Below are 23,300 nucleotides of genomic sequence, written 5' to 3'. Positions count from 1 at the left end.
TTCCAAAATGGTTCAAGGGAAGCCACACCTATCACTTTCTCATTGATGTGATCCAGACTATCCATGTCAGCTTGTGTTACAGAAAGAAAACAAGGGGGAGGTGGCTTCTACGGAATTTTGCACTAGAAACTTCATTTAGGGCAAGGGATGCCCATCATGTCATTTTAGTTATGTCCTCTTTGCAAAAGTAACTTAGGGCTTTATTTGGGCTCGCAGTTCCACAGGGATACAATCTATCCAGGCAGAGAACCTTGATAAGATAGGAGGCTGATTGATCACGCTATATCCATGCCCGGGAGGCAAGTAGGGCTGGGCTATACAGCCTTAGCACATGACTGCAGTGATGCACTTCCTCCAGCAATGATTAGCCTCCAGAAGCTTCTTCACCCTTCCCGATAGCTGGGGACCAAGTATTCAAACATGTGGGACTGTGGGAGACACTTCACACTGGCACAGTAGGGTGTTCTAGCAAATTCTTACTCTGGGTTGAATGTGTTAGTTTTGGTTGCAGTGTGTATGAGATAGAGGGGGGGGAGAGGGAGAAGGAGAGGGAGGGGGGTGGTTCTCACTTTAGCTCTGCCCTCTGACCTAAGGTTGTGTTCTTTTATGAAGTTATAAGAGGATTTCTGGCACGCCAACACTTACTTCAGAGAATGAACATCAAGCAGCAAGAGGTCTCGTCCATCAAGACCTTCTTACAGAGCACAGAGGACATGGCGCTGAAAACCTACGATGCCCTGGTCATCCAGAATGCTTCCGACATTGCCAGGGAACATGACAGGCTCCGGAAGGAGGTCCCTGCTTCCTACCACAAGAGCAAGCAAGAGGAAGGAATCAAGAGGTAAGGCCTGTTGGTAACCTTGATTACCTTTAAGACAGGTCCTGGGAGCCAAAGGATTCTGATGGCCCTCAACACAAAGCTCAACTGAACCTAGAACAGTTGAGAGCAGGCCTGAATGCTGTGTTAATGGAGACACCCCAGCAACCTCGGAGCTGCTTTTCCTGGGCGGTGCCTTCAGGAGCAGTGATCTCCCTGGGTAAGCCAAGTCATAGAAAATAGCACTGCTTCATCAGCCGCATTGATGTTACTGGGAGCCTCGCTGTAAGCTCCGAGCCATCAAGTCAGCTAGCAAGAGTTTTTAACATGTTCATGCAGGTGCAAGCCATATGAGGCTGGCTAACAGAAATTTCTAGAAATCTGTTCGAAGAATTCAGACGCCACTCTGAAAACATAAAAGTGGTGAATAGATCGAAACACCTGTGTATGACGCACACACCCAGGGAGGGTAAGAACCAGGCTCCTCTACAAGCATGTGTGACCCAGGAGCTGTCGATTTTTCCTGAACACCGCAGGAACGTCTCATTTCTCTCTGAAAATGGCTCTCCCTTGCCATCACTGTCAAGTGATTTTGCTGTTGCTTTTGTTGTTATTAAAGTGGAAATGGCTATGTGTCTTTGCTAATTAGCTTCCAATATTTTAGTGATTAAATACTGGGGGAAATTTTTCCTTTGTGCAGAAAACTGTAATTAAACATTACAGGGGAAACAAATTATTCACTGAGTGGCTCTACTCTCATCCTTGGTGACTTCATTTTCTTCCTGGGCAGCCAGCTCGCATGCTGGTGGGTTCCAGCCCTCTTAATGCTCTGACACACAAAGATATAATTACGAAACAGATAGGAAGAAAGTCCTGGGAAATGAACTCGGCAGCATTTCACATGATTACCCTCACATTTGAAGGCAAAAAGAAAAAAGAAAATAAGCCAGACAACTACTCATTTTCAGTGACTTCTGGAATCATATTTATTATTTTCCCTACTGGAGCTAACCAGTCACTCCAATTTCTCAATTTGATTATGTGTTTTTATTTGCCTGATACAAAATGAAGCGAAGAAACGTTTGTCTGCTATTTGTTGATACCAGCAGTTTGCTTGGCACCAGGCAACTGTGCAGAGTCACAGAGAGAACAATAATTCCATACACAATTAGCTGGTGAGATTAGGTGGAGGGGGGGAGAGGGAGAGGCAGAGGGAGAGGGAGAAGGAGAGAGAGGAGAGAGGAGAGAGAGGGGGAAAGGGAGGAGAGAGGAGTGAGAGAGAGGGAGAGGGAGAGAGAGAGGCAGAGGGAGAGAGAGAGGAGAGAGGAGAGAGAGAGAGGAGAGAGGAGAGAGGAGAGAGAGGGGGAAAGGGAGGAGAGAGGAGTGAGAGAGAGGGAGAGGGAGAGAGAGAGAGAGAGGCAGAGGGAGAGGGAGAGAGAGAGGAGAGAGGAGAGAGAGAGAGAGAGAGAGAGAGAGAGAGAGGAGAGAGAGAATGCCAAACTGTGAATTTCCCTTATTCACTGTGGCGCACACTCATTTTCCTGCCTGGGGAAATGGTGATGAACTCCCCGCACTGGCTGCAACACTAACTCTCTATTAAGATGGATTTCCCACAAATTATCATTCAGATTGAAATTCTGCCTTTTTGATTTGCTTAAGAATCAGACTGTGAAAAATTCATTCTGGGGATGGCTGATGGGAAACGTGAAGCCCTTTAAATACTTGGAGAATACTGAAAAGCAATTGTGATGGACATCCCTAGTGCTCCACCATGGGCCGGACAGGCCTGAGCGGCTCTCCCTAGGTGAGCAGGTTGCTAAGAGCTGCACACAGATTTTTCACCAAGCCCAGCTAGAAAGGTTCCCTGCCAAGGACCTCTCCTTGTGTCAAGAGAATGGGCTCACCACTGTCACCTGAATGACACACCCGGGCCTCTGTGCTCTGTGACTGTTTGTGTTCTCTTTCCCCTTAAGAGCCGAAGACCAAGGAGGACCCCGGCACGTCCACTCCAACTCCGTGCCAGTCTCCATGGTAGTGGACAGCCTAGCCCAGGCCCTTGCTGGACCATCCATCCGGTCACCCTCACTGCACTCTGTGTTCAGCATGGATGACAGCACCAGCCTCCCATCACCACGGAAACAGCCTCCACCCAAGCCAAAGAGGGACCCCAACACGCGACTGAGTGCCTCCTACGAGGCTGTGAGCGCCTGCCTTTCAGCCGCCAAGGGTGCAGCCGGTGAAGGTTAGCCAAAGGGGGGCCAAGTGAAAGCTGTTCTCTCGGCACACCGACGTGCTGGGTCCCGCTCCGCTAGTGCCCACGGCCCCATGGTGGCCCCACAGCCCCATGATGGCCCCACAGCCCCATGGTGGCCCTAACATATACTTTTAATAGCAATAAATCCAATTGTCGGCTTGCCAGCAGCTTTTTAATCATTAAATATAAATAATATTCAAATCCTTAAGCCTCTTAGGGGAAAGCTACTTATGTGTCATTTCCCTCACTCTGGGCCCCACCTCTCCATTGAATTAGAAGCTTCAAAGCCAAAGCAGTTCTTAAAGTTGGTTGCTACTCCATGTAATTTTTTTCACTAATTAAAAAGGTAAAACTACTCACCAGACCTTCCTGATCACGATATGATTAAAGTTTAAGCTCACTTCTTTATGTGGCGAGTGAAATGAGGGATGCAGAGGGGAATTGCCACAAAATTCAGCCTGTGCAGCTTCTGAGAGTAGGTGGCAAGGGGCTCTGCTTGACGGGTCAGGGTAAGGCCGCACAGAAAGGGGAAATGTCAAGTAATCTCCATCGGCTCTCCAAGGTCCATACCCTCTAAGTGTTCCCTGAGGGACTGGTGCCGGAAGAGCAAAGCGAGTGTTCCTGAACAAGACATTCGCAGACCCAGCAGGTTACAGATAAGTGCGCACGGATGAATCGCATGGTGTATGACCACCACATAGCTGTGTGCATGTGTCCTTCATGGAAACGGGGCAAACCTCATGGGGAAGGGCGGGTATTACGCAAGTCAACCCATGATGATTTTAGCCCCAGATCATTGCTGCGGGGAGAAAGCGAGCTGGCGGTTAGTGTTGGGAAACTGGGAGAAGATTCTAGAGTAAATGTCTGGGGAGACCTCACCAAAACCCAGCATCTGAATGAAATACGGAGCTGAGTGATCCCAGTGATATAGAAACACAGCCAAACAAACTCAGTTTAGAGAAAGATCTGGGCTTCTGACCCGTGACGGATACCTAGAGCAATGACAGCGTTCAAGTTCCCTTCAAAGGCGCATTCTTTAGTGCCTTTAACAAAGGAAGAGGACTGGAGAGGTGTCTCAACAGTTAAGATCACTGGCTGCTCTTCCAAGAACCCAGGTGTGATTCCCGGCACTCACACACTGGCTCACACCCATCTGTAACCCCAGTTCCAGGGGACCTGATGCCTCTTCTGACACGTGTGTGGTATATGTGCATGCATTGCAGGCAAGCGCTCACACACATAAATGAGATTTAACTTTTTATTTTAGAAGGAATAAAATAAGGAAGGCCTTTATAGGAATTTTCTGACTCAGAAATAAAGGCTGCTATTTTCACGCACCCGTTCTATTACCGCAACTTTTTAGGAGGTGGTGTGGGAGAAGCTCATGTGTCCTCCAGGTGCAGTGTGAGGTATCTTGTGCCAGATGCAAAGACCTGCACAAGCAGTGGAGGTCAGAGAACAATGTCGAGCATCTGCAGTAGGTGTCTCCTGGAGGTAGAGTCAGAGTTAGAACAGGGCTGGCAGGAAGCTGGTTTTCTCTTCCACTAGGCTGGGCCTGGGATAATCAGCGTCCATTCAGCATGATGTCTGAGATGGTGCCAGGGAGTAGTGTCGCAGTTTCTCTGTCAGTGCCGCTACTGCAGGGTCGCTCTAGGTCAAGGAGGGAATCTCAGATAGAGTGAGTGGAATAAGAAGAGATGTCTGAGCGGTGTGGATAGTGAAAGGGGCGTCTAGCGTGCTGAGTGAGGCTAGGGAGTGGTGATGGGACACTCAGAGTGGACCAAAGCCTCCAAACTATGGGTGAGGTTCAACACTACAGTGTCAGTGAAACCGAGCCCGTTTCTCTTTGTGCCTAGCAAGCAGACTGCATCAGCTCCATGCACAGACCTCAGAACATCTTGTGAAGCCCAGTCTAAGGTCCCCAGGTTCATGGGTATACTAGGGGGACACTGTTCTGTCACCAAGAGGCCAGAAGTCACATAGATGGACTCCGTGATGAACAAATGAGCAATAACAAAAATGCAAGAGGCTCTGAGGCTAAGCAAACCCACACAGGTAGAGCTGGAAATCCAGGGCTCTAAGCAAGTCCTCGCCATCTCTCCTTCTCCTCTTGTTATCTTTAAATTCTTGCATGAACCGTGTCTGGCTTTCAGAGATAATAGGGCCAGGTCATGCTGGTGTGAATGGTGACCTAAATGCCACTAACATGCCTACACCAAAAACCCCAAAAGGAAGTATTTTGTGTGTGGAAGTGTTCCTGTCCTGCCAGAGCTTAGGACACGTTGAATATGGCTTCAGGACCACTCGGCTAGGCATGGTGTCTCTGACTCCTGAGACTGGAAATGCAGCGTGGCTTCTGGGTTCCTGTTAGATAGCAAAATGCCCCAATACTCCAGCATGTGGCCAGGGTTGTTTTCAGACTTTGCTCCATTGGCGTTGTTGTGATTATTTTATGCATAAACTTCGAAACTGTTGACATAAGTACATTTCAGTTGTCCTCCCATCCATACTTGCAAATAAGATAATCACATTACACGCCCGGGAATAGCCACAAGACCAAATTAGATTTCAATACTCTAACTATGGCTTCCCTCATTTTAGCTTATGAAGAATGAAGATTCCCAGCTGGGCCCACAGAGACTCCAAAATTAATATTCACAGGGCTCAGCAGGAAGCTGTGTCCCCTGCAGAATGACTGTCTTCCCCCTGCTGGAGCCCCAGCCATACTTTAAGGAGTACTGTCTAGCTCTCGTGTCTATTTCCAATGGCTGCTCTCCTGTGGAGTAGGGAAGAAAAAGAATGAACTTGCTGACATGAGGGGCCTTACTCTCAGCCTTTCCTTATAGCACCCTGTGGCAAATCATCACAGCCCCATGCAGATGAAGTAGCTAAGTCAGGAGCAAGGGATACAGTGCGACCACCCCCATTGTCAATCACACATCGAGCTTTGATCCAGGCAGGGAGACCCCAGAACCCTGTTTCTTGGCTGCCTCATCCAACAGGCTCCTCATCGTTTAATCCGAAAGACTTTGCCTTTGAAGCACATCTGGAGGGGTGCTGCGTTCATTTCCTACTGCTGCTTAGCAACCCACCCAGTGATTTAAATAAGGCGATGGCTGTTCTCTGTCTCTCGGGCTTTGGGTCTCAGTAGACATGGACTGTCTGGTGGTTCCCACAGAAGGTCCCATAAGAATGATCTAGAAGCAGATCACCAGATCGGAGGATGCAGTCATCTGGAGCCTAGGCATCCAAGGGTTTCTATACCTCTATCCGGTCTCTGCTTCTGCTTTGATTGTGTGGAGGCTTCTGGGGTTAATGTGGAAAGCCAGTGCCCTGGGGAGAGACCTCACCGTAACGGAGGAGAGGCAAGCCGGCAGATGCCACCTGAGGAGACATGAATCATCGCTACTGTGCCACCCTAGCCACCAGGACAGTCCCAGCATCCTTCCATGTTCAAGAAAGGAGACATGGATTCAGTCACTCAAAAGGACTGAAAATAAATCCTCGACAAAGCAAACCATCCTCCCCTCATGTGCCGTAGGGTCACCACCTCCTGAAGCCCCCAGAGCCTCCCTCCAGCATCCCCTAAAACTCAAGGGTTGGGCTGAGCTTCCTTAAACTAAGCGAGCATCCCGACCCTTCAAGGCTGCGCTTTTCATGTTCACCCTGACAAGGTGCATGAGACTTGTGATTTAGAATGACGGTCCACACCGGCTTGACGGACAGTATCAGACACGTGTTCCACACGCTCCTGCCTGAAAGGGGAAGTGGGGTGACACACAGGGTCCTTTGTGCCTGCCATTTAGAGCAATAGTCAGAGGGTGTCACTAGGGCCTCTATGGGAACGGAGACCGGTCCCCTCCGTCACCGCCACCTTCCTTGCCTGTTGGGTTGAGGCTCTGGAATCTTCGGGTCTCCCTTTGAATTACAGTTTCCTCACCTTGATGGTGACGTAGCCTCAGGGTCAGTGTTCTCTCAGCCTGTTGCTGGCAGGTGAAATTCCAGGGCCCGGACTCTCCTCCCCGTTTGCCACTACCACTTTCGGGGTGCGCGGGCACAGTCTCTTTGGAAGCTTTGTGAACTGCTCGTGAATCAACGGGTAGCACATCCCATTGGCCAGCGGCCATATCCACAGCTGTCCTGTGTGGGGTCCTCTTCACTGTGTGTGAGGCAACACTCAGGCCTGTGGCCTTGCTTCTTTCGGGAGATGGATGAAGGACAGCGCAGGTCTCTCTGGAGTCTTAATGGAGGACGTTTGTTTGTGTGTGACTGGCTCCAACTCCAGAGCAGGTTTCCCGGAGGTCCAAGTCCTTCTGCGTGTCAGAATAGCAGGCCCTCTTCAAAGCGTACTAGGGAGCGCTGGTGGGTTCATGATCAAGAAAGCCCTGTTCTCTTTTCATAGTAAGTTCTTGGCCTCGTCTCTTCACCGTCACACTAGAAGGACCCTGGAAGCAGCCGGGTCCCCCTGCCTGATGGCATCCTTAGCCGGCTAGACATTTTCCGTTTGCCCTCTCACTGCAGCCCAGGGCCCTGCTCGGCTCTGCGTGGCTTCCACATCGAGTCTTCCCTGGACTCCTCTCAGAGCATCCTCGGGCCACTAGGCTACTGCCAAGGGTCGCTTCAATGCTGACTGCCCAAAATGAGGTCACTGTGTCACAGTCAGAGCCACAGTCCGCTTACGGGTTCCGGTATCTGCATGACATGTTTTGGGTTACATAAGCCACTTCCCAGAAGTCAGTGACTGGGCATCCAAGGATGTCGGCAGGGTTCTCTGTGAGTCTAGAATCTGGCTGCTTCTCTGCAGTGTGACCGTGGCCATCTTCATACCGGGGGCCCTTAAAGGCATGGCTCATGTATTTCTGGGTCTTATAGTAAAGTCTTAGGACCTTCTGGCCTCAGCTCCTCCCCTCCTTAAGACTTCTCCCTCTCTGAAGCATATTTTTTTTTCTCTCCACATGGCGTCTCTTTCCCTCCCTGATGTCTCTCCACACATCCTGTAGAGGGGTTACTGTGTCCACACTCCTCAGTGAAGTCAGGATTCACTCAATGAAGCTCCTTCCAGAATAGGAGCCAGGCAGAAGCCTCGGATGGCAGGATCCTCCCAAGATCATCCCGCCAACATCTCTCTCTGGGGTGGTTGGAGACCCTCCCACTGGGAAGCCAGCTGCAGAAAATGCTGTCTACTGCAAATCCGCTGCCTCCAGTGTCTGTGAAGTGACTCTGAGGTGGTATTGAACCACGTGGCTTCCTAGGCTGTCTGGGGGGAACCTCAGGAGGGCTGTGGGTCAGCCCTCGGGGGCTTGGAATGATGCTTCTTCTGCTTATAGTAGTTGAATGCTTGTATGGCAGAGGAGGCCTTGTATGACACCTGTCCCTAGTGTTTCTTTCCATCCCGGCCCTCAGCAGCTTTGCCCCCAAACAAGCACACAGAGACATATATTAATTTATAAACTTTTGGCCGGTGGCTAGGGCTTCTTACTGGCTAGCTCTCTCTTAATTATTAACCCATAACTACTCATATGTGTATTTCTGCATGGTCTTATCTTACCAGAGAATGGCTGGCGTGTCCTATCTTCCCAGTCTCCACATGGCGGCTCCTCGCAGCACCTCCCTGCCTTCCTCTCCAGCTTTTCACGGGTCTGGTAGCCCCGCCTACCTTCCTCCCTGACTATTGGCCAATCAGTGTTTTATTCATCAACCAGTAAGAGAAACACATACATCAGACACCATCATGCAAAGATGGCCTTGAGAGGTAGAAAATCAACCATGTTATTTGCAATTTCCGTTGTGGTGTGAGCACAGGTTGCCAGAACAGAGCAAACACTTTGCTCCCACCCCATGAGCTGTCCTCTGCTCCTGAAGCGATGGCTTTCCTTCGCCATGTGTGGCCGCACGGAGGCTGAAGATGGGCTTGATGTCTTGCACAATTGCAGTTCTATACCATCACTCATTCCCGCACATCCCAAGCCACCAGGCACTGTCACCCAGGAGAGTAGCGCCTCGCCCTAAAGCATCTGTTGTAATTCCCTCTCTGTGGGCCATCCTCCTCAATGTGTAGCCTGTGCCTCTGGCACCAAGACCCAAAACGTTTCCCTTAGGGGTCTCGGGCATCTAGGTCCCCAATCCAGAGTCCTAGAAGATAGAAGGAACACAATTCAGGGGCCTCTTCTGCTCAGAGGACAAGGGCTGTGGCAACCAAGATGATCTGGGGCAGGGTCGCTCAACCCCATGTAGGCCTGGCTTCTCTGGGACACATTGCCTACTGACCCTTGTATCTCTGTCTTCTGCCTTAGCTCTGACACGACCCAGACCCCACAGCGATGATTACAGCACCATGAAGAAGATCCCTCCTCGAAAGCCAAAGAGAAGCCCCCACACAAAGCTCAGTGGCTCCTACGAGGAGATCTGGGGCCCGCGGCCCCCTGGTGTGATGGGCCCTGTCGGCAGGCATCAGGCTCCAGGGACACTGAGTGTGCAGAGGGCCAGGCCTGACTCGGTACCGCAGTGTGCGCTGCAACTGCCCCTGCCCCTGCCGTTGCCACAGACGGGCTATGATGACGATGCCGAGCCTGTGTATATTGAGATGGTGGGGAACGCAGCCAGGGCGGGAGGCTCCGAGACTGACAGCCCGGACCAGGGTGAGTCTGTGTATGAGGAGATGAAGTATGTCTTGCCTGAGGAGGGCTGTGGCTCAGGGATGCTCACCTTCCTGCCTGCCTCGCCTCCTCTGCTTTTGGAGACTCGCAAAGCCATCGTCTTGGAGGCTGGCGAGGGGCCCTGCCAGCCCTTGAAGGACACGTGTGACATCCCTCCACCCTTCCCAAATCTGCTTCCCCACAGGCCACCACTCCTAGTCTTCCCTCCCACCCCAGTGACCTGCTCCCCGGCTTCTGATGAGTCGCCCCTGACACCCTTGGAGGTGAAGAAACTGCCCGTCTTGGAGACCAACCTCAAGTACCCGGTGCAGTCCGAAAGCTCCAGTCCCTTGTCACCACAATATTCAAAACCCCAGCAGGGGGACAGTGACCAGCCGGCATGCCCTGGCTTTGCTGTATTTAACGGGTCCAACAGAGTCTCACCACCTTCCACACCACCGCCACCCCCAGGGCCGCCTCCTGCACCCTGTGGACCGGTCCCTGCACCCAGCAGGCCACCCACACACTTCGCCTTCCCACCGGATTCTGTCTTGATTACGGCGGCAGCGAAAGCACTGTCTAACCCTGACTTGCCCAGGACACAGCCCAAGCCCAGTTCAGCCCCAGTGCTGGGTCCCTGCAGCTCCTTCGCCAAGGCTCCGTATTCACCCGGAAGGACAGGCAGAGCAGACCTCAGGAAGGCCTCATCTACCTTTTCCCCACCGAGCCCTTACAGCCCGCCCAACAGCAGGCCGCTGTCCAGCCCCCTGGATGAGCTGGCCAGCCTCTTCAACTCGGGAAGGAGCGTGCTGCGCAGGTCCGCAGTGGGACGCAGGATCAGGGAGGCTGAAGGTGAGAGGAAACTCTGGGGTGCGTGCATGCTCCCCTCCCCCTCCCCCGTGTGCACAGTGTAAGGCACATCCCGTGTGGGGCCATTCAGAGCAGGTGTCAAACCCCAAATCTGATCCCAGGCGACCAGTAGCAATATGGTAGGAACTCATCTTTCTGTGACTTCCGAATGCCAGACACTGACATGACTTGTGACATCAGCACTTGACGCGTGTGGGCTACAGCAAAATTCCTACTCAGTTGTGTTGTTGTTTTCCAATGACGCTCTCTTACAGCTTGAACGTGGCATCCGTTGCAGGCATGATGTGGCTGATTTGCAGTTCACCATCCATCCCTGGTGTCCGTGTGTCCCATAGTATCTGGGATTGTCATTTGTCAGGTTATAGGGCGTGACCCTGGATGGTCAGGTTTTCTCTGCTCACATCCCAGCCCAGGGAAGAGCGAGACTTGGTTCTGTTTTTGTTTTCTCAGATGCAGCTCCCACTGAAGGGACAGCCTGCAGTTCCTGGCTACTCCAGTGAGCTGGGGGTTAGGCTGCTGCAGCTGGAGGCAGCTGCCAGCAATAAGAAACACCCTGTGTTCTGCAAATGAGGAATGTAGCCAGCTTCACCATTCTATGAGAGTGTTCTGACAATCTGATACAGAGCTCACCACATCTGTCCATTCCAGGTGCTCAGTGTGCTGTGCTTATAGTCCAACCATCATAGAAGAATATATATACACACATATATATATAGTCATGTGTGTGCATACATGTATAATGCTCTTTTATAAAATGAAAATATCTTCTTAGTGTTCTGTCTTTTGGAGAAGAAATGAGGCATCTCTTCTACCCCAGAAAGAAGTGTAACAACCAGACCCCCTACATCCCACTGAGGTCAAATGCACCAGGGACCAGAACCTCTTCAGATAAGAACAGAGTGAGGAGCTGTGTTCCCCCAGGGCAAGCCCAGGGACTGACAGCAAGAGCTGGACACAGGACATCATGTTCTGTGCATTCTTCAACTTGTTCTTTATTCAGGGAAGAATGTTAGCTTCCCTGCTTTGATAAAAGCAGCATCTTAGATAATAAAATTAGGAAAACCTGGAAAGCAATATGGATAAAATCGGGCAATGCTAGGGACCCCTGACAAGGGGAAGAGTAACCACTCCCCAGCTATGCCTTGATGTGGTTGATTATTTGTTTAACAATTTCTTCTTAATTATAGATTTTAATAAATGAAATTATTCTTGTGAGGAGCAGCAAAATGTTGGAATTCTACAAGTCGTATTTTATCACAACAACCAAAATGGGCCCTAAAAAAGAAAACATTAAGTAATGTCAAAAAAATTTGCTATTTGGTGCTAGAACTAAGAATTTATCAGAGTCCCATCAAAGGAGCCTTCCTATGGGTCAAACCGGGTAGACTCTTCTAGATTCCTCTGTGTTAAAAGTAGTGAAGTCCATGTAAGTCTAGACAGAGCTTGTTACTTGGAAACCTGGAGGCTGGGGCTGGGGAGATGTCTCAACAGTTAAGAGCACTGCTGTTCTTTCTGGAGATGTGGGTTCTGATCCAGCACCCATATCAAGCAGCCCACAGCAGCCTGTAACTCCATCTCCAAGGGATCTGAGCCCCTTTCTGGCTTCCAGAAACACTCACACACAGGTGCACAGATACGCTCATGTATGAAGAGATAAATAATGAAATAAATCTGAGAAGGAGAAGGGGAAGAAGAGGAGGAGGAGGAGGAAGAAGAAGAAGAAGCAGAAGAAGAAGAAGAAGAAGAAGAAGAAGAAGAAGAAGAAGAAGAAGAAGAAGAAGAAGAAGAAAAAGAAAAAGAAAAAGAAGAAGAAGAATTGGCAGTCTCTGTCTCCATCTTGAAGGTTCAGACAGCAGGAGGTCAGCAGGCTTGTGGCCGCATCCTGTAACTTGGCTTCCCTCCCCAGGTGGCATCGACCGACACTGTAAATGAAGCGTATAGCGCATCTCTGTTCCTACACTGAATTTTCACAAAGTACGTTCTAACCGGAAAAGAAAATTCCTTGAACCATTTATGACCACTGCTGTAATACCAGAAATCTCAGTGCCATGAGCCCAGGCCCTCTCCACCCAGATGCAGGAGTTCCTAACAGCTCACTGGAGAATGAGGGAGTTCTCCCTGGCCTTCGAGGGAAATGGGTTTACAGGCTTGTGTGATGTGTTCTCATGAGATAGAGCAGGCTGATCTCCGGGAATGTGAAAGGGGTTGTGGGTAAGATGAGGAGGGGAGGGATTGAATGTCCCTGCCGTGCGCTGCAGCAGCTTACCTGATTATTAAGGCTTACAGGATTTCATCCTTAGCAGAGTAAATCCACTTTCTATTGAAGGGTCTGCGGGCTTTATTCACAGTGTACCCAGGGATTGCTTCCTTCAACATTCTCAGCCGTCTCCTCTGGCCTCTTTAGGTTGAAAGACATTTTTATGCCTGAAATCACCTGGGTGTTGATTCATCTAGTGTGGGGCTAATTCGCCCACACGGCGGGCATCGGTAGTGGCTCAGATTCATTCCTGGATAGCCGTGAAGCGTGGGGCTAGGTCTGTACCCTCTGCAGCATAGTTTACAGTGTTTCTCTTGCTTTTGGACATGACGACCTGAAGAACGTTAAATGGTCGGTAAATTCTATGCATTATGATTACAGATGTGTTGTACAATAGTGAGTGAGGAATCGTGTACAGAGGTGAGGTTCTCTGTTGCATAATTCTATCCCATGACTGTTCTAGAGACTCCTGTGGAGGATTTCACGAGTAGCAGTGTTCATTAAAATAGTTGGCTTTCTCTGTTTTTAAGACAGAATCTCAATATGTAGCCTAAGCTGACCTACAACTTGTAGCAATCCACCTGCCTTGGCCTCCAGAGAGCTGGCATTACAGGCATGAGTCACCACGCCAGGATTTGCATTTTTCTTGTAAGCCAAAGACTCTAATAGTACAGAATGCAGATTTGGGGAAAAATGGGCACAGGCATGTGCCTGAAAAGAGTAGCAGTGCTGGTGTAACAGCACTATCTAGCTCTATCCTAAGGTACCTACTACAAATGTGCCCACATTACAGGTGGGGAAACTGAGGGTTGGAGAAATTATAAGCTTGCTTGGAGTTCCTCTGTCTAGAACAGCTCTTCCCATGATTCTTGCACAATGCTGCCTGTGAACAGGTCAGGGGTGGCGGGGGCTAGATACACATTTTATCACTGCGGTGCAACAAGGGACAGTGATAGAGCTTGGGGTGAGAAAACTCACAAATGCCCAGCATGCCCTTTTCAGGTTACAAGTAGAAATGGATTTACACCATTTGGCCCTTGAGGTGAAAATGACTACACAACTATCTGCCTTTGCCCTACAAGAGTTGGTTTCAGCTCACTGGCGGAGGTTTTTCGTCTGATGGTTCAACCATTGCCGTGGTAATCATCTCTAGTGGCTTCCTTCAAAAACTCCAGGCCTTATTCAATTGGCAAACGAGGCTCAGCCAGGCCACTAGGAGGCGCCGTTGCTCCGAGTGGTAGTTCAGGCCTTCTGTACTTGTCTTAGTGACTCTCCCACCGCTGGAAGGAAAGGGTCAGGAAGCTAGGATGTGTGTGGAAATACAGCACATTGTGGAAACCTGGGAGGGGGGGGAGGGGGAGGGAGCCAGGCGGAACTAAGATGAGTCTGACTCATGAACTATTCCTTTAAAAAAAAAGACTCATTTCATTATTTCCTGCCCCCGTGAATCCACCTAAGATGACTATATAGCATATCTTGCATACAGTAGGTGGGTGGACTCTTTATTTGATGGAAAATCTGCCCTAAGTAGAGCAGGTGAGATGCACAGAGGCATAAATACAGAGACCCGGATGCGTAGATATCTCCTGGAGCTCTGCCTGTCACTTAAGGTTCCTTTAATCCGAGTGGAGGCGACTGTAAAATGCGAAACATTCTATTTGATTACGCAAACACTCCAGGTAAGAATACTTTGAGTTTGGAAGTCTATATTTTATAGTGAAGTTTTACAGAAGGGTGCTTCTGTAAACCTCAGAATGCTGTTTGTTTCAGACGGACGTTAAAGTTTGCCTGTAGACGATTTTGAATGGACCAAAGAGGAAGGGGCAGAGAGAGCGCTCTGTGCCTGTGCTGTTTGTCTCTCTTCTGCCCGCCCCCCCACTCCCCGTCATCGTACATGCCAGGGGCAGATACTTGTTAGTATTTATAAAGGTCTCATACGCGTGTTCTTCAAGGGGGAAGGCACATTCTTAAGCCCCTTTACCTCAGACTGCCACCCCTGCATCCCATCCGCACTAGTAAGGATGCCCACAGCAGCAGGATCCGGGGTTCACTGTTCATTGCACAACGCTGCCTCCAGAACACCCCCCAGCAAGATCCCCCACTCAGTTTTGATGACACTCACTGGAATAAATAGGCGATATACACACCCTTCTACTATAGGGGGAAGATATATATTTCTAAATATTGCATCCAGACGTTGCTAAATGTGCAAGACCAAAGTTCAGAAAGAATTCCATCTCATCTTATGCTCAACGACAAAGGCAGCGGCACCCTAGGTCAGTGTTTTCAGAGGCTTCAATGCTGCCATGCCAGGTACAGTGCAAGCATTGTTGAGCAGCGAGAAGCCCTCCCGACTTAGCAGCAGGAATCTGCGCCTTCTCGCTCGAGCTCCCTGTTTGCACATGCCCGTTCTCTGCTGATGGTGTTTGAAGCGGAAACTACAGCATTATCATCGTTTAATCTCCGATATATTCAGATGAGATGGTGGCACAGGAAATCAGTCTGCCGTGTGCAAACCTTGACCTCAAATAATAGGAGGCCCTGCTGAGGCCTCTTGCCCGTGGGCAGATCTTGTGTTGTGGTCCACGTCTGCTCAGTTCCCCTTCTGCTCCAGATGTCACCCTCTGTGATAATGCACCTGAGTGTGTGCAGGGCCCTGGGTGCAGGCCAAAGGTAGCCCTAAGGCACATGGATATCGTCAAGGCTGGAGACAGAACCCGCACATGGTGGGTTGCTATGTGAGTCTCCTCGATGACCTGCAGCCATGGACAGCTGCCCCTAACACCGAAGCTTACCTAAGGAGCATAAAACATTCCCTTGCATTCTGGAATCAACCATCTCAAATCAACATTAAATCATCCAAATGAGAATGTCTTTTGGAGAAACCAGATTGGCATCCCCAGAGAAGGCTGGTATCTCCGCTTACAACAAAGTGCACATCGGGCCTTTGCACAAGAAGACCTGGGCAAAGGTTCTTTTCTCACCAGACCCGTGACCCTCCCCAAGTCACCCATTCCGGTGTGCCATGGCCCTCTGCATCAAGCAAGATATCTGTGTGGGAGAAGAAATGTTCTTTGGCTTTTCATAAATTGACCAGTAGTCAAATTTACCCATGAAAGGGCAGAACTCTTTGTCCTCTGTAATATTTGGGAAAACGTTTTTAAACCCCTAGGTGCTTGTTGTAGTTTGGCATTTATCTCACAAAAAATACCGTAATTTCCCTCTCCAAATAGCCAAGAATTTGTATAAGCAAATTGTATAGCTAGGCTTGTAGGACAGACATACAGCCAGGCTTGTGTGGACAGACTTGTAGAATGAATCCCATTACAGTCACACAGTAACTCAGAGTATAAGCACAGGGTTTGCTACTGGAAATCCAAAACAATAAACGACCAGACCTCCCTTAGCCTATGTCTTCTCCCAAGCTGTGTGGGATTCCCACATCCGTAAGAGAAATCCCAGTAAAGTAACAAATCTCTAGCGTGAGGTCCTAAAGTACTTGGAACCCATGGCTGAGTCCCAAGTGTCCCCAGAACGCCCTGGCTTCTTTCTATTCACCTTGTTTGTGGGGGAGGAGAGGACTTCACAAACGTCATCTGGGAGAGTAGCCTTGGATGCAAGGGAGGATGGGGGAGGGCAGAAGCCAGCTCTTGCTGCTGAGGCCCAGAGAGGTGCCAGGTTTCCGTCTGGATGCTGCTTCTCCGCTTCCTGGTTAGGCTCTGGCTCATCCGTTTCTTCTCTCTACCCCTTGGCCATTAAAACCTAGGCAGCTCCTCCAACAGAGCGCAAAGCCCCAGAGGACGGAGAGGCAATGCAGGGTGGTGGGTGGTCAAGCTGGTGTGAGCAGCCCCTCACTGTGTGAAACGGCGGTGTTCATCCATAGCATAGCAGCTGCTGTTCACCTGAGCCTCCCTCCCCCTGGTCAGAGTGCTGACTCCTCTTCTTTGTGAGGGAGAGAGGCAGGTGTTGCCTCCCTGTTTACTGAGGAGCAAGCCGAGGCTTTCAGGATTAAGAGATTTCCCCCATAATCACCAAATCTTACAGTCAGGAGTCAAACGCGTAGCTCCTTTCTCCCAAACTCCGCCATTCTATTTTTAGTCTCTGAAAACAATTAACATTAAAATAATGATACAAAGACCCTCCCAGAGAAAGCAATCCCCTTCTGAAGCTAAACACAAACTCATTACCGGGAACAGATGTGTTGAGCTGCAGATAAAGCCTACTGCCTTTTTGTCCACATTCCCAGGAGAAATCTAGGAGCAGGTTCATGGCTGGGAGAATGTTCTAGAATGTGGCTCTTATTCTATATGCAGCCCTGTCCCCAAAGGCCACCATGCTACAGTAGGGCCCTGCACGTAAGACAGGGCCAGAACTATCCATCATACTCCATGATACCCTGTCCCCATTCTCCGAGTCCTTTTGTCTTTGGTCTCTCCAGTATTCTGACTGGAGACTGTCACCATTTGAGAGAGAAGGGATGAACCTGTTGTGTTTAATTTGGGTCGTTCACTTGATGAGATTAAGGACCACCTGGGCACTGGTAAGATATGCATTTGGAGATGCCTGTGAGGGCATTTCCAGAGAGTTAACTGAGGGGAAAAGCTTCCTTGACTGTAGTCAGCACCATCCCACAGGCTGGGGTTCTGGACTCAGTGAAAGGAGAACAGATCTGAGAGTCAGCCTTCTCCTCTGAGGAGCTTCCTGACACATGAAATGTAAGAAAGCAGAAAGCATCCTCCTGCCTTGACTGTATGCCCTGGACTGTGAAGTCAACGTAAACTTCCCCTCCCTTAAGTGGCTTCTTGATAGGTATTTGGTCACAACAGAGAGGGGAAAACTAACACAGGAGCAGGGTTCTTACTACCAAAAGCAAAGCCAGCTGAAGCGCCAGCACAGGCGTGCCCACCAAGAATCTGGCAGAGAAAGCTGTTGCCTCCTGGCAGGGATGAGGACATAGGATGCCATCTCACAAGCGTATGTCTGACATCTAAGCGCGACCCCCAGAAGCCAGATGAGCAGCGATCCAGCCCTCAACATGTGCTGGGCTGGATGGAAAAGACAATGTAGGAAACATTGGACAGTGACCTCTCCAGCAGCCACTTGACGAGGACAGAAGAAAGAGCCCCCCCCCAGCTCCCATATCTTCTTCAGCACCGTTCTAGAAAGGGGATGGGACTTCACTGTCTACTAGACATTCTGGGCACAGAGATGAAGTTACCCCTGAGGGAGGAGTTGAGAGACGAGACTGAACCGAGAACTAACCTCAGACCTGTCGTTTGTTGAGAAAATGTTAAAGCCACCCCCCACTCCTAATGATGGCAGTCCCAGTTTCCCTTGCCACGTCACGATGCAGTGACACCCTGGAACAAAACCAAGGGGAAGGTCACGAAACTGAATGTTTAGTTCGGTGTGATGTGAAAGTCGTCTTTGAGTTGAGTGAGTTATCCAGGGAGCTGCTTTCTCATCTGTAAACCCACGGTTGCTAGCATTGCCAGTCAGGCCAGGGCCCTGGCATAAAGAGGGCATCAGCTTTTCAGACAAGACAAATGCAACCAAGAGGCCATTAGGCTTGGAATGCACTGTCAGCATAAGAGCCTGGTACCTAAAACTCTGGAAATAGCACGGTGTTTGCAGGGGTGGGCTGCCTTTCATAGGCAGCAAAAAAAAATTCATATACTGTCGACCTGTGGAAGCAAACAGCTATTGTGTATGGTGTGCATCTACTCGGGATTATAAATTAAAGTGCCACTGGGGGATCACAGGAGAAGTCTGGTGCTCCATTCTGCAAGCCACTTGGCAATTCTTAAGCAAGGGGTGGGGCGGGTGGAAAGGCCTCCCTAATGATCTGCACCTCGTTGTTGCTGCAGAACACATGAGCCGTTGTTTCATTCCTCTGTTAATAGCCAGATAAGATACCACCCCACAGAAAGGTTGGGAGATGGCTTGGCAGTTAAAGCGTTGGCTGGGCACGTGTGAGGATGTCCTGGTTAGTCTCATGTCACCTTGACACAAAGTAGAGTCATCTGAAAGAAGGGGACCTCAGTTGAAAAGAAAATGTCTCCATAAGATCCAGTTGTAGGGCAATTTCTTAATTAGTGATCAATGCAGAAAACCCAGTCCATGATGTGCGGTGTCATCCTTGGGCTGGTGGTCCTGGGTTCTATAAGAAAGCAGGCTGAGCAAGCCATGAAAAACAAGCCAGTAAGCAGCACCCTCCATGGCCTCTGCATCAGCTCCTGCCTCCAGATTCCTGCCCTGTTTGAGTTCCTGTCCTGACTTCCCTTGATGATTAACAGCAATGCTGAAGTATAAGCCAAATAAACCCTTTCCTCCCCAACTTGCCTTGGTCATGATGTTTCATGGTGCCAATAGAAATCCTAATTAAGAAAGACAGGGGGCCAGAGTTCTTATCCCCCTGTCTTTCTAATTCAAATAAGTGTCTATCAGGCATGGTGGTCCACTTGTGTCTTCAGCCTCCAAAGGCAGACATGGGGAACCCTAGAGTAAGCTGGCTGGCAATATTAGCTACACCAGTGATCTCTGCATTTCAGTGTGAGATCCTGAGTCAATGAATATGCTGTAAGAATGACCAAGGATGATTCCCAGCATCAACTAGTGCCTCCAGACGCAGAGTCACATACGTGCAAACACACACACACAGAACACGATTGAAAAGAGAAAGCAAAACACATTTTACCCTAAAGAGAGCCTGATGCCAAGCTCTCACTGTTCTAAAAGTTCTGGGAGACAGGGCTGATTTATAATTACTTTCCAGTGTAATTACCTGCCTGTGCCTGCCTGTAATCATTTATGCAAGTGGCCCAGAAAATTCCACAGTCTCAGAGCTGCCCATACTCAATATCGTATTTTTCAGGGGGCTTTATATCTAGAGTAGATCACACGCACCTCCCTCTGCTATGCCAAATTGCCTTGGGCCCTTGCTGTGACATCCTGGGTCCTCTTTGAAATCTTCAGCTTGCTTATGTATACCCTGTACTGTGTTAGCGTGAATTACGGTAAGAGGATAGTAGGTTTCACTTTCCTCCCTACATGCTGCTCACATCCAGAAAGGGAGTGGGGCAGGCGGCAGACACTCCCACTGATTCACAGCATAGCCCTGACTGATAGCCCTGACTGTACCGTGGCATCTGAGAACCTGGGCTCTACCAAGGTCCCTTAAAAGCAAACAAAAGACAACCCAAAGAGCCTTCTCGTATTCCAAACCATGGCGTGTGACCAAACACAATGCTCCAGAGAAACGTCCACACGCAGGGGTGTTTCACAGGACACCGTGTGCATGGGGGAGTGTTGGGTCCCAGCCCCACGGATTTCTGTGCATTTCCTGTCAGCTGATAGCCACAGGTGCAGCCTGCTCTCTAGTCCTGGCTTACAGCCCGGCCTTGCCCATGTGACATCAATGTCTAGCATGAGGAAAACACGAGCTCTTACAGCTGGGGTTCTCCACTGTGCTGTAAGTCTGTATATAAGGCTGCTCACTCCTTATGCAGACACACAGATGCGGCGCACACACACACACACACTCACACGCATGCACTCATACACTCTCCTGGCAATAAAGATGGCAGATGCATTCTCTAACACAAACGGTTGGACGTCTTGTCTTTCATTTCCCGATATCTCGGACTTGTTCATGGCGCGGACGCCACGGGGGAGTTGGTTGCTACCATTTTCCCTCTGTGTGGAAGGAAGTGGGTGAGAAGCCAAGGCCAAGCAAGCTGGTCTGGGAATCCGGTATCGGGGAGCATGTTAATTACAGATCTCATTCCTGTAACAAAGCACATGGCAAGAAGCATCTTCAGGGAGAAGGGCTCACCTTGGCTCCATCATGGTGGGAAGACACAGTGGCCTGGCGGCTCAGATCTGTGGTGTTGGGAGTGTGAGACTGCTGGGTGACACGCAGGGGTTTGAAACAGAGACAGACAGACTGGGGCCAGAAGTGGGGCTTGATATAACCCTCAGATCCTAACAATTCCTAACAGCCCACTCTACCCAGCAAGGCTCCCGTCTCCATCTCCGCCACCCTAATTGGACCACTGCCTGAGGTCAGGTGTTCAATCACACGAGCCTGTGGAGACAGAAGCCAGTATTGTAGAGTCATATCTATATGGTGTAGTTACTCTTCCCTAGCTTTAGATTTCGGGTATCATCTCCTGCTGTGCAGCATAAGCTAGGTCTAGTGGGGACTCGGGACACATGCGCAGCTCACCTGACGGAGCCGCCATCCTCCTGACAGGATGCACATCCGTTTGGGAACTAATCCATGCCCAGCTACAGGTCCTACAGGGAAAAAATAGCATACTCTATAATTTGGGGGTTTTATTTTGAGAATTGACTTTGTTTCTTAGTATCTAGCTACCTTTATGTGTGTCTAGTAATGGCGTTCCCCTTGACGTTTAATAGATAAACCACCTTCAGTCCTCATGGAAATGTTACCCTCAGTTGCTGATCCATAGGGATCCCAGCTCGCCCTCTGTTCCTGGCATGTCCATAGGCAGCACTTGACCTCAGCCCTGACAGAGATCTATCCAGATCCAGTACGTGCCACACCAGAACAGAAGTCCCCAATTAGTGGCATTAATTTCATCCTTACTGCTTGATGGGGGGTTCCCCACCATTCTCTCACCCAAGTTGAAGTCATTACTCTAATTTAGGGGGAGGGGAGTGTGACACAGGGGAGGCTTTGTGCTTTGTATATGGTGTTGGGGAGGGGGGTGTCATCAAACCATCTGTTTAATTAGATGATCATCATGGCGATCCGACCCTTCTGGGAATCGGTGCTGTTTCCACGTCTGTGTGATTAGAATCATCTTAGGAGCCCTCAGTGACAACTTTGGAAAACACATTTCATTTAACAGATAATGAAATCACCCTTCCACGTGGCCTCAAGACACGTAGCTCCTTCCAGGACTTAGAGTATCGTAGGTTCACTTCAGGCAAAATAATAATAAAAAGTAGCTGTCATTACTCGGTGTTGCCATTTGCCTCGAGACTTTAAACAGACTGAGAGAAATTGTTAGGCGGGACAAGACTTATTTGTTTATTCAAAATACACTTGTGGGTCTCTGGTTCCAAAGCACTGTCTAAACTGCATGGATTCAGTTTTAATTTTTCTCTCTTTTTCCCTGTGTGTGAGTGTATGTGTGTGTGTGTGTGTCTGTGTGTCTGTCTGTGTGTGTCTGTCTGTGTGTGTGTGTCTGTGTGTGTGAGAGTGTGTGTGTCTGCGTGTGTGTGTCTGTGTGTGTGTGTCTGTGTGTGTGTCTGTGTGTGTGTCTGTGTGTGTGTGTCTGTGTGTGTGAGAGTGTGTGTGTGTCTGTGTGTGTGTCTGTGTGTGTGTGTCTGTGTGTCTGTGTGTGTGTCTGTGTGTGTGTCTGTGTGTGTGTGTCTGTGTGTGTGTGTGTCTGTGTGTGTGTGTCTGTGTGTGTGTCTGTGTGTGTGTGTCTGTGTGTGTGTGTCTGTGTGTGTGTCTGTGTGTGTGTCTGTGTGTGTGTGTCTGTGTGTGTGTGTGTCTGTGTGTGTGTGTGTGTATGGGGGGGTGGGGATGCATGTACCCATGTGTGCCAGAGGTCAACACCGAGTGTCTTCCCCCATTCCTCTCCCTCATCTTTTTGAGTCGGGGTCTCACACCGGAACTCATTGGCTCTCTCGCCTCTGAGCACTGGAGTTCCAGGTGCACAGTGCCGCACCCCACTGCTTATGTGGGAGCTGGATATTTGCTGGATATTTGAACTCTAGGCTTCATGTTTACACAGCACCACTTCACTCACTGGTTCATCTCCCCAACTCCTGGGGCGTGGATTTTGCAAGTAAAATGTGAGCTTTCATTGTAAACGGGGATGCTGGAGAAACCCGCCTCCCCGCATCACATGGGGATGGCAAATGGGTCTCATGTACCACGACATTCGGCTTCATCCTAGGGAAATGCCACGTTTCCACTCAGAGTACTCTCTTCCTTTCCACGTCAAGTGCTTATCCCGACCTTGTGAACCAATGCTCCCAGCTCACACATGGCCACACATGGGTCAATGGGTGGGAGCAGAGTATCCTAGAGGGGCAAGAGAGAAAGGGGCAGGATGAGAGACTATCTGCCCTCTGTCTGGAGGCCACAGTGGGACTCACACTAGAAGGACTTATAAAGAGACTATGTGGCGTGCTTTGAAGCCAGCATCAGGCCACGTACAAAGGATGAATTTGTTTTACTTGCTGTTTTTATTGTATTTTATTTTTACACATAATCTTACTGTGTAGCCTCTATCCCACAGAGATCCACTTGCCTCTGCCTCCTGTGCTGGGATTAAAGATGTATGCCCGTGCCAGGAGAGTCTAGTTGTTTATGAACATAGAGTAGCTTATACTGTTTTCTGAATTTGGGAGTACTTGTGTGTATCTAAAGTCATATCTTGGGGATAGGACTCAGCATAAACCTAAAATTCATGTATATGTTATGTA

At 49.6% G+C, this 23,300-nt stretch overlaps 1 protein-coding gene and 2 long non-coding RNA genes across 4 annotated transcripts in view; 1 reads left to right on the top strand and 2 right to left on the bottom strand.

Moving 5' to 3' along the window:
• Positions 1-23,300, top strand: part of Myo16 (myosin XVI) — a 422,801-nt gene that overhangs the window by 359,469 nt on the left and 40,032 nt on the right. For both annotated transcript variants that reach the window (XM_040733405.1, XM_040733404.1), the window contains exons 30-32: positions 613-841; positions 2,791-3,059; positions 9,365-10,558. In XM_040733405.1, coding sequence (XP_040589339.1) covers positions 613-841; positions 2,791-3,059; positions 9,365-10,558 — 1,692 coding nt within the window. The remainder of the gene's footprint in view (positions 1-612; positions 842-2,790; positions 3,060-9,364; positions 10,559-23,300) is intronic.
• On the bottom strand, positions 11,544-14,686 carry LOC121135101. Its single transcript, XR_005872287.1, has 2 exons — positions 12,843-14,686; positions 11,544-11,851 (listed from the first exon to the last, which is right to left on the bottom strand). It is a non-coding gene; the product is annotated as an uncharacterized LOC121135101 (long non-coding RNA).
• LOC121135103 lies at positions 20,430-22,055 on the bottom strand. Its single transcript, XR_005872288.1, has 2 exons — positions 21,061-22,055; positions 20,430-20,619 (listed from the first exon to the last, which is right to left on the bottom strand). It is a non-coding gene; the product is annotated as an uncharacterized LOC121135103 (long non-coding RNA).

The sequence above is a fragment of the Mesocricetus auratus genome, unplaced genomic scaffold, assembly GCF_017639785.1.
Source record: "Mesocricetus auratus isolate SY011 unplaced genomic scaffold, BCM_Maur_2.0 Super-Scaffold_100031, whole genome shotgun sequence".
NCBI lineage: Eukaryota > Metazoa > Chordata > Mammalia > Rodentia > Cricetidae > Mesocricetus > Mesocricetus auratus.
Note: the sequence above shows the minus strand (reverse complement) of the source record. Positions and strands in the feature narration are given on the sequence as shown.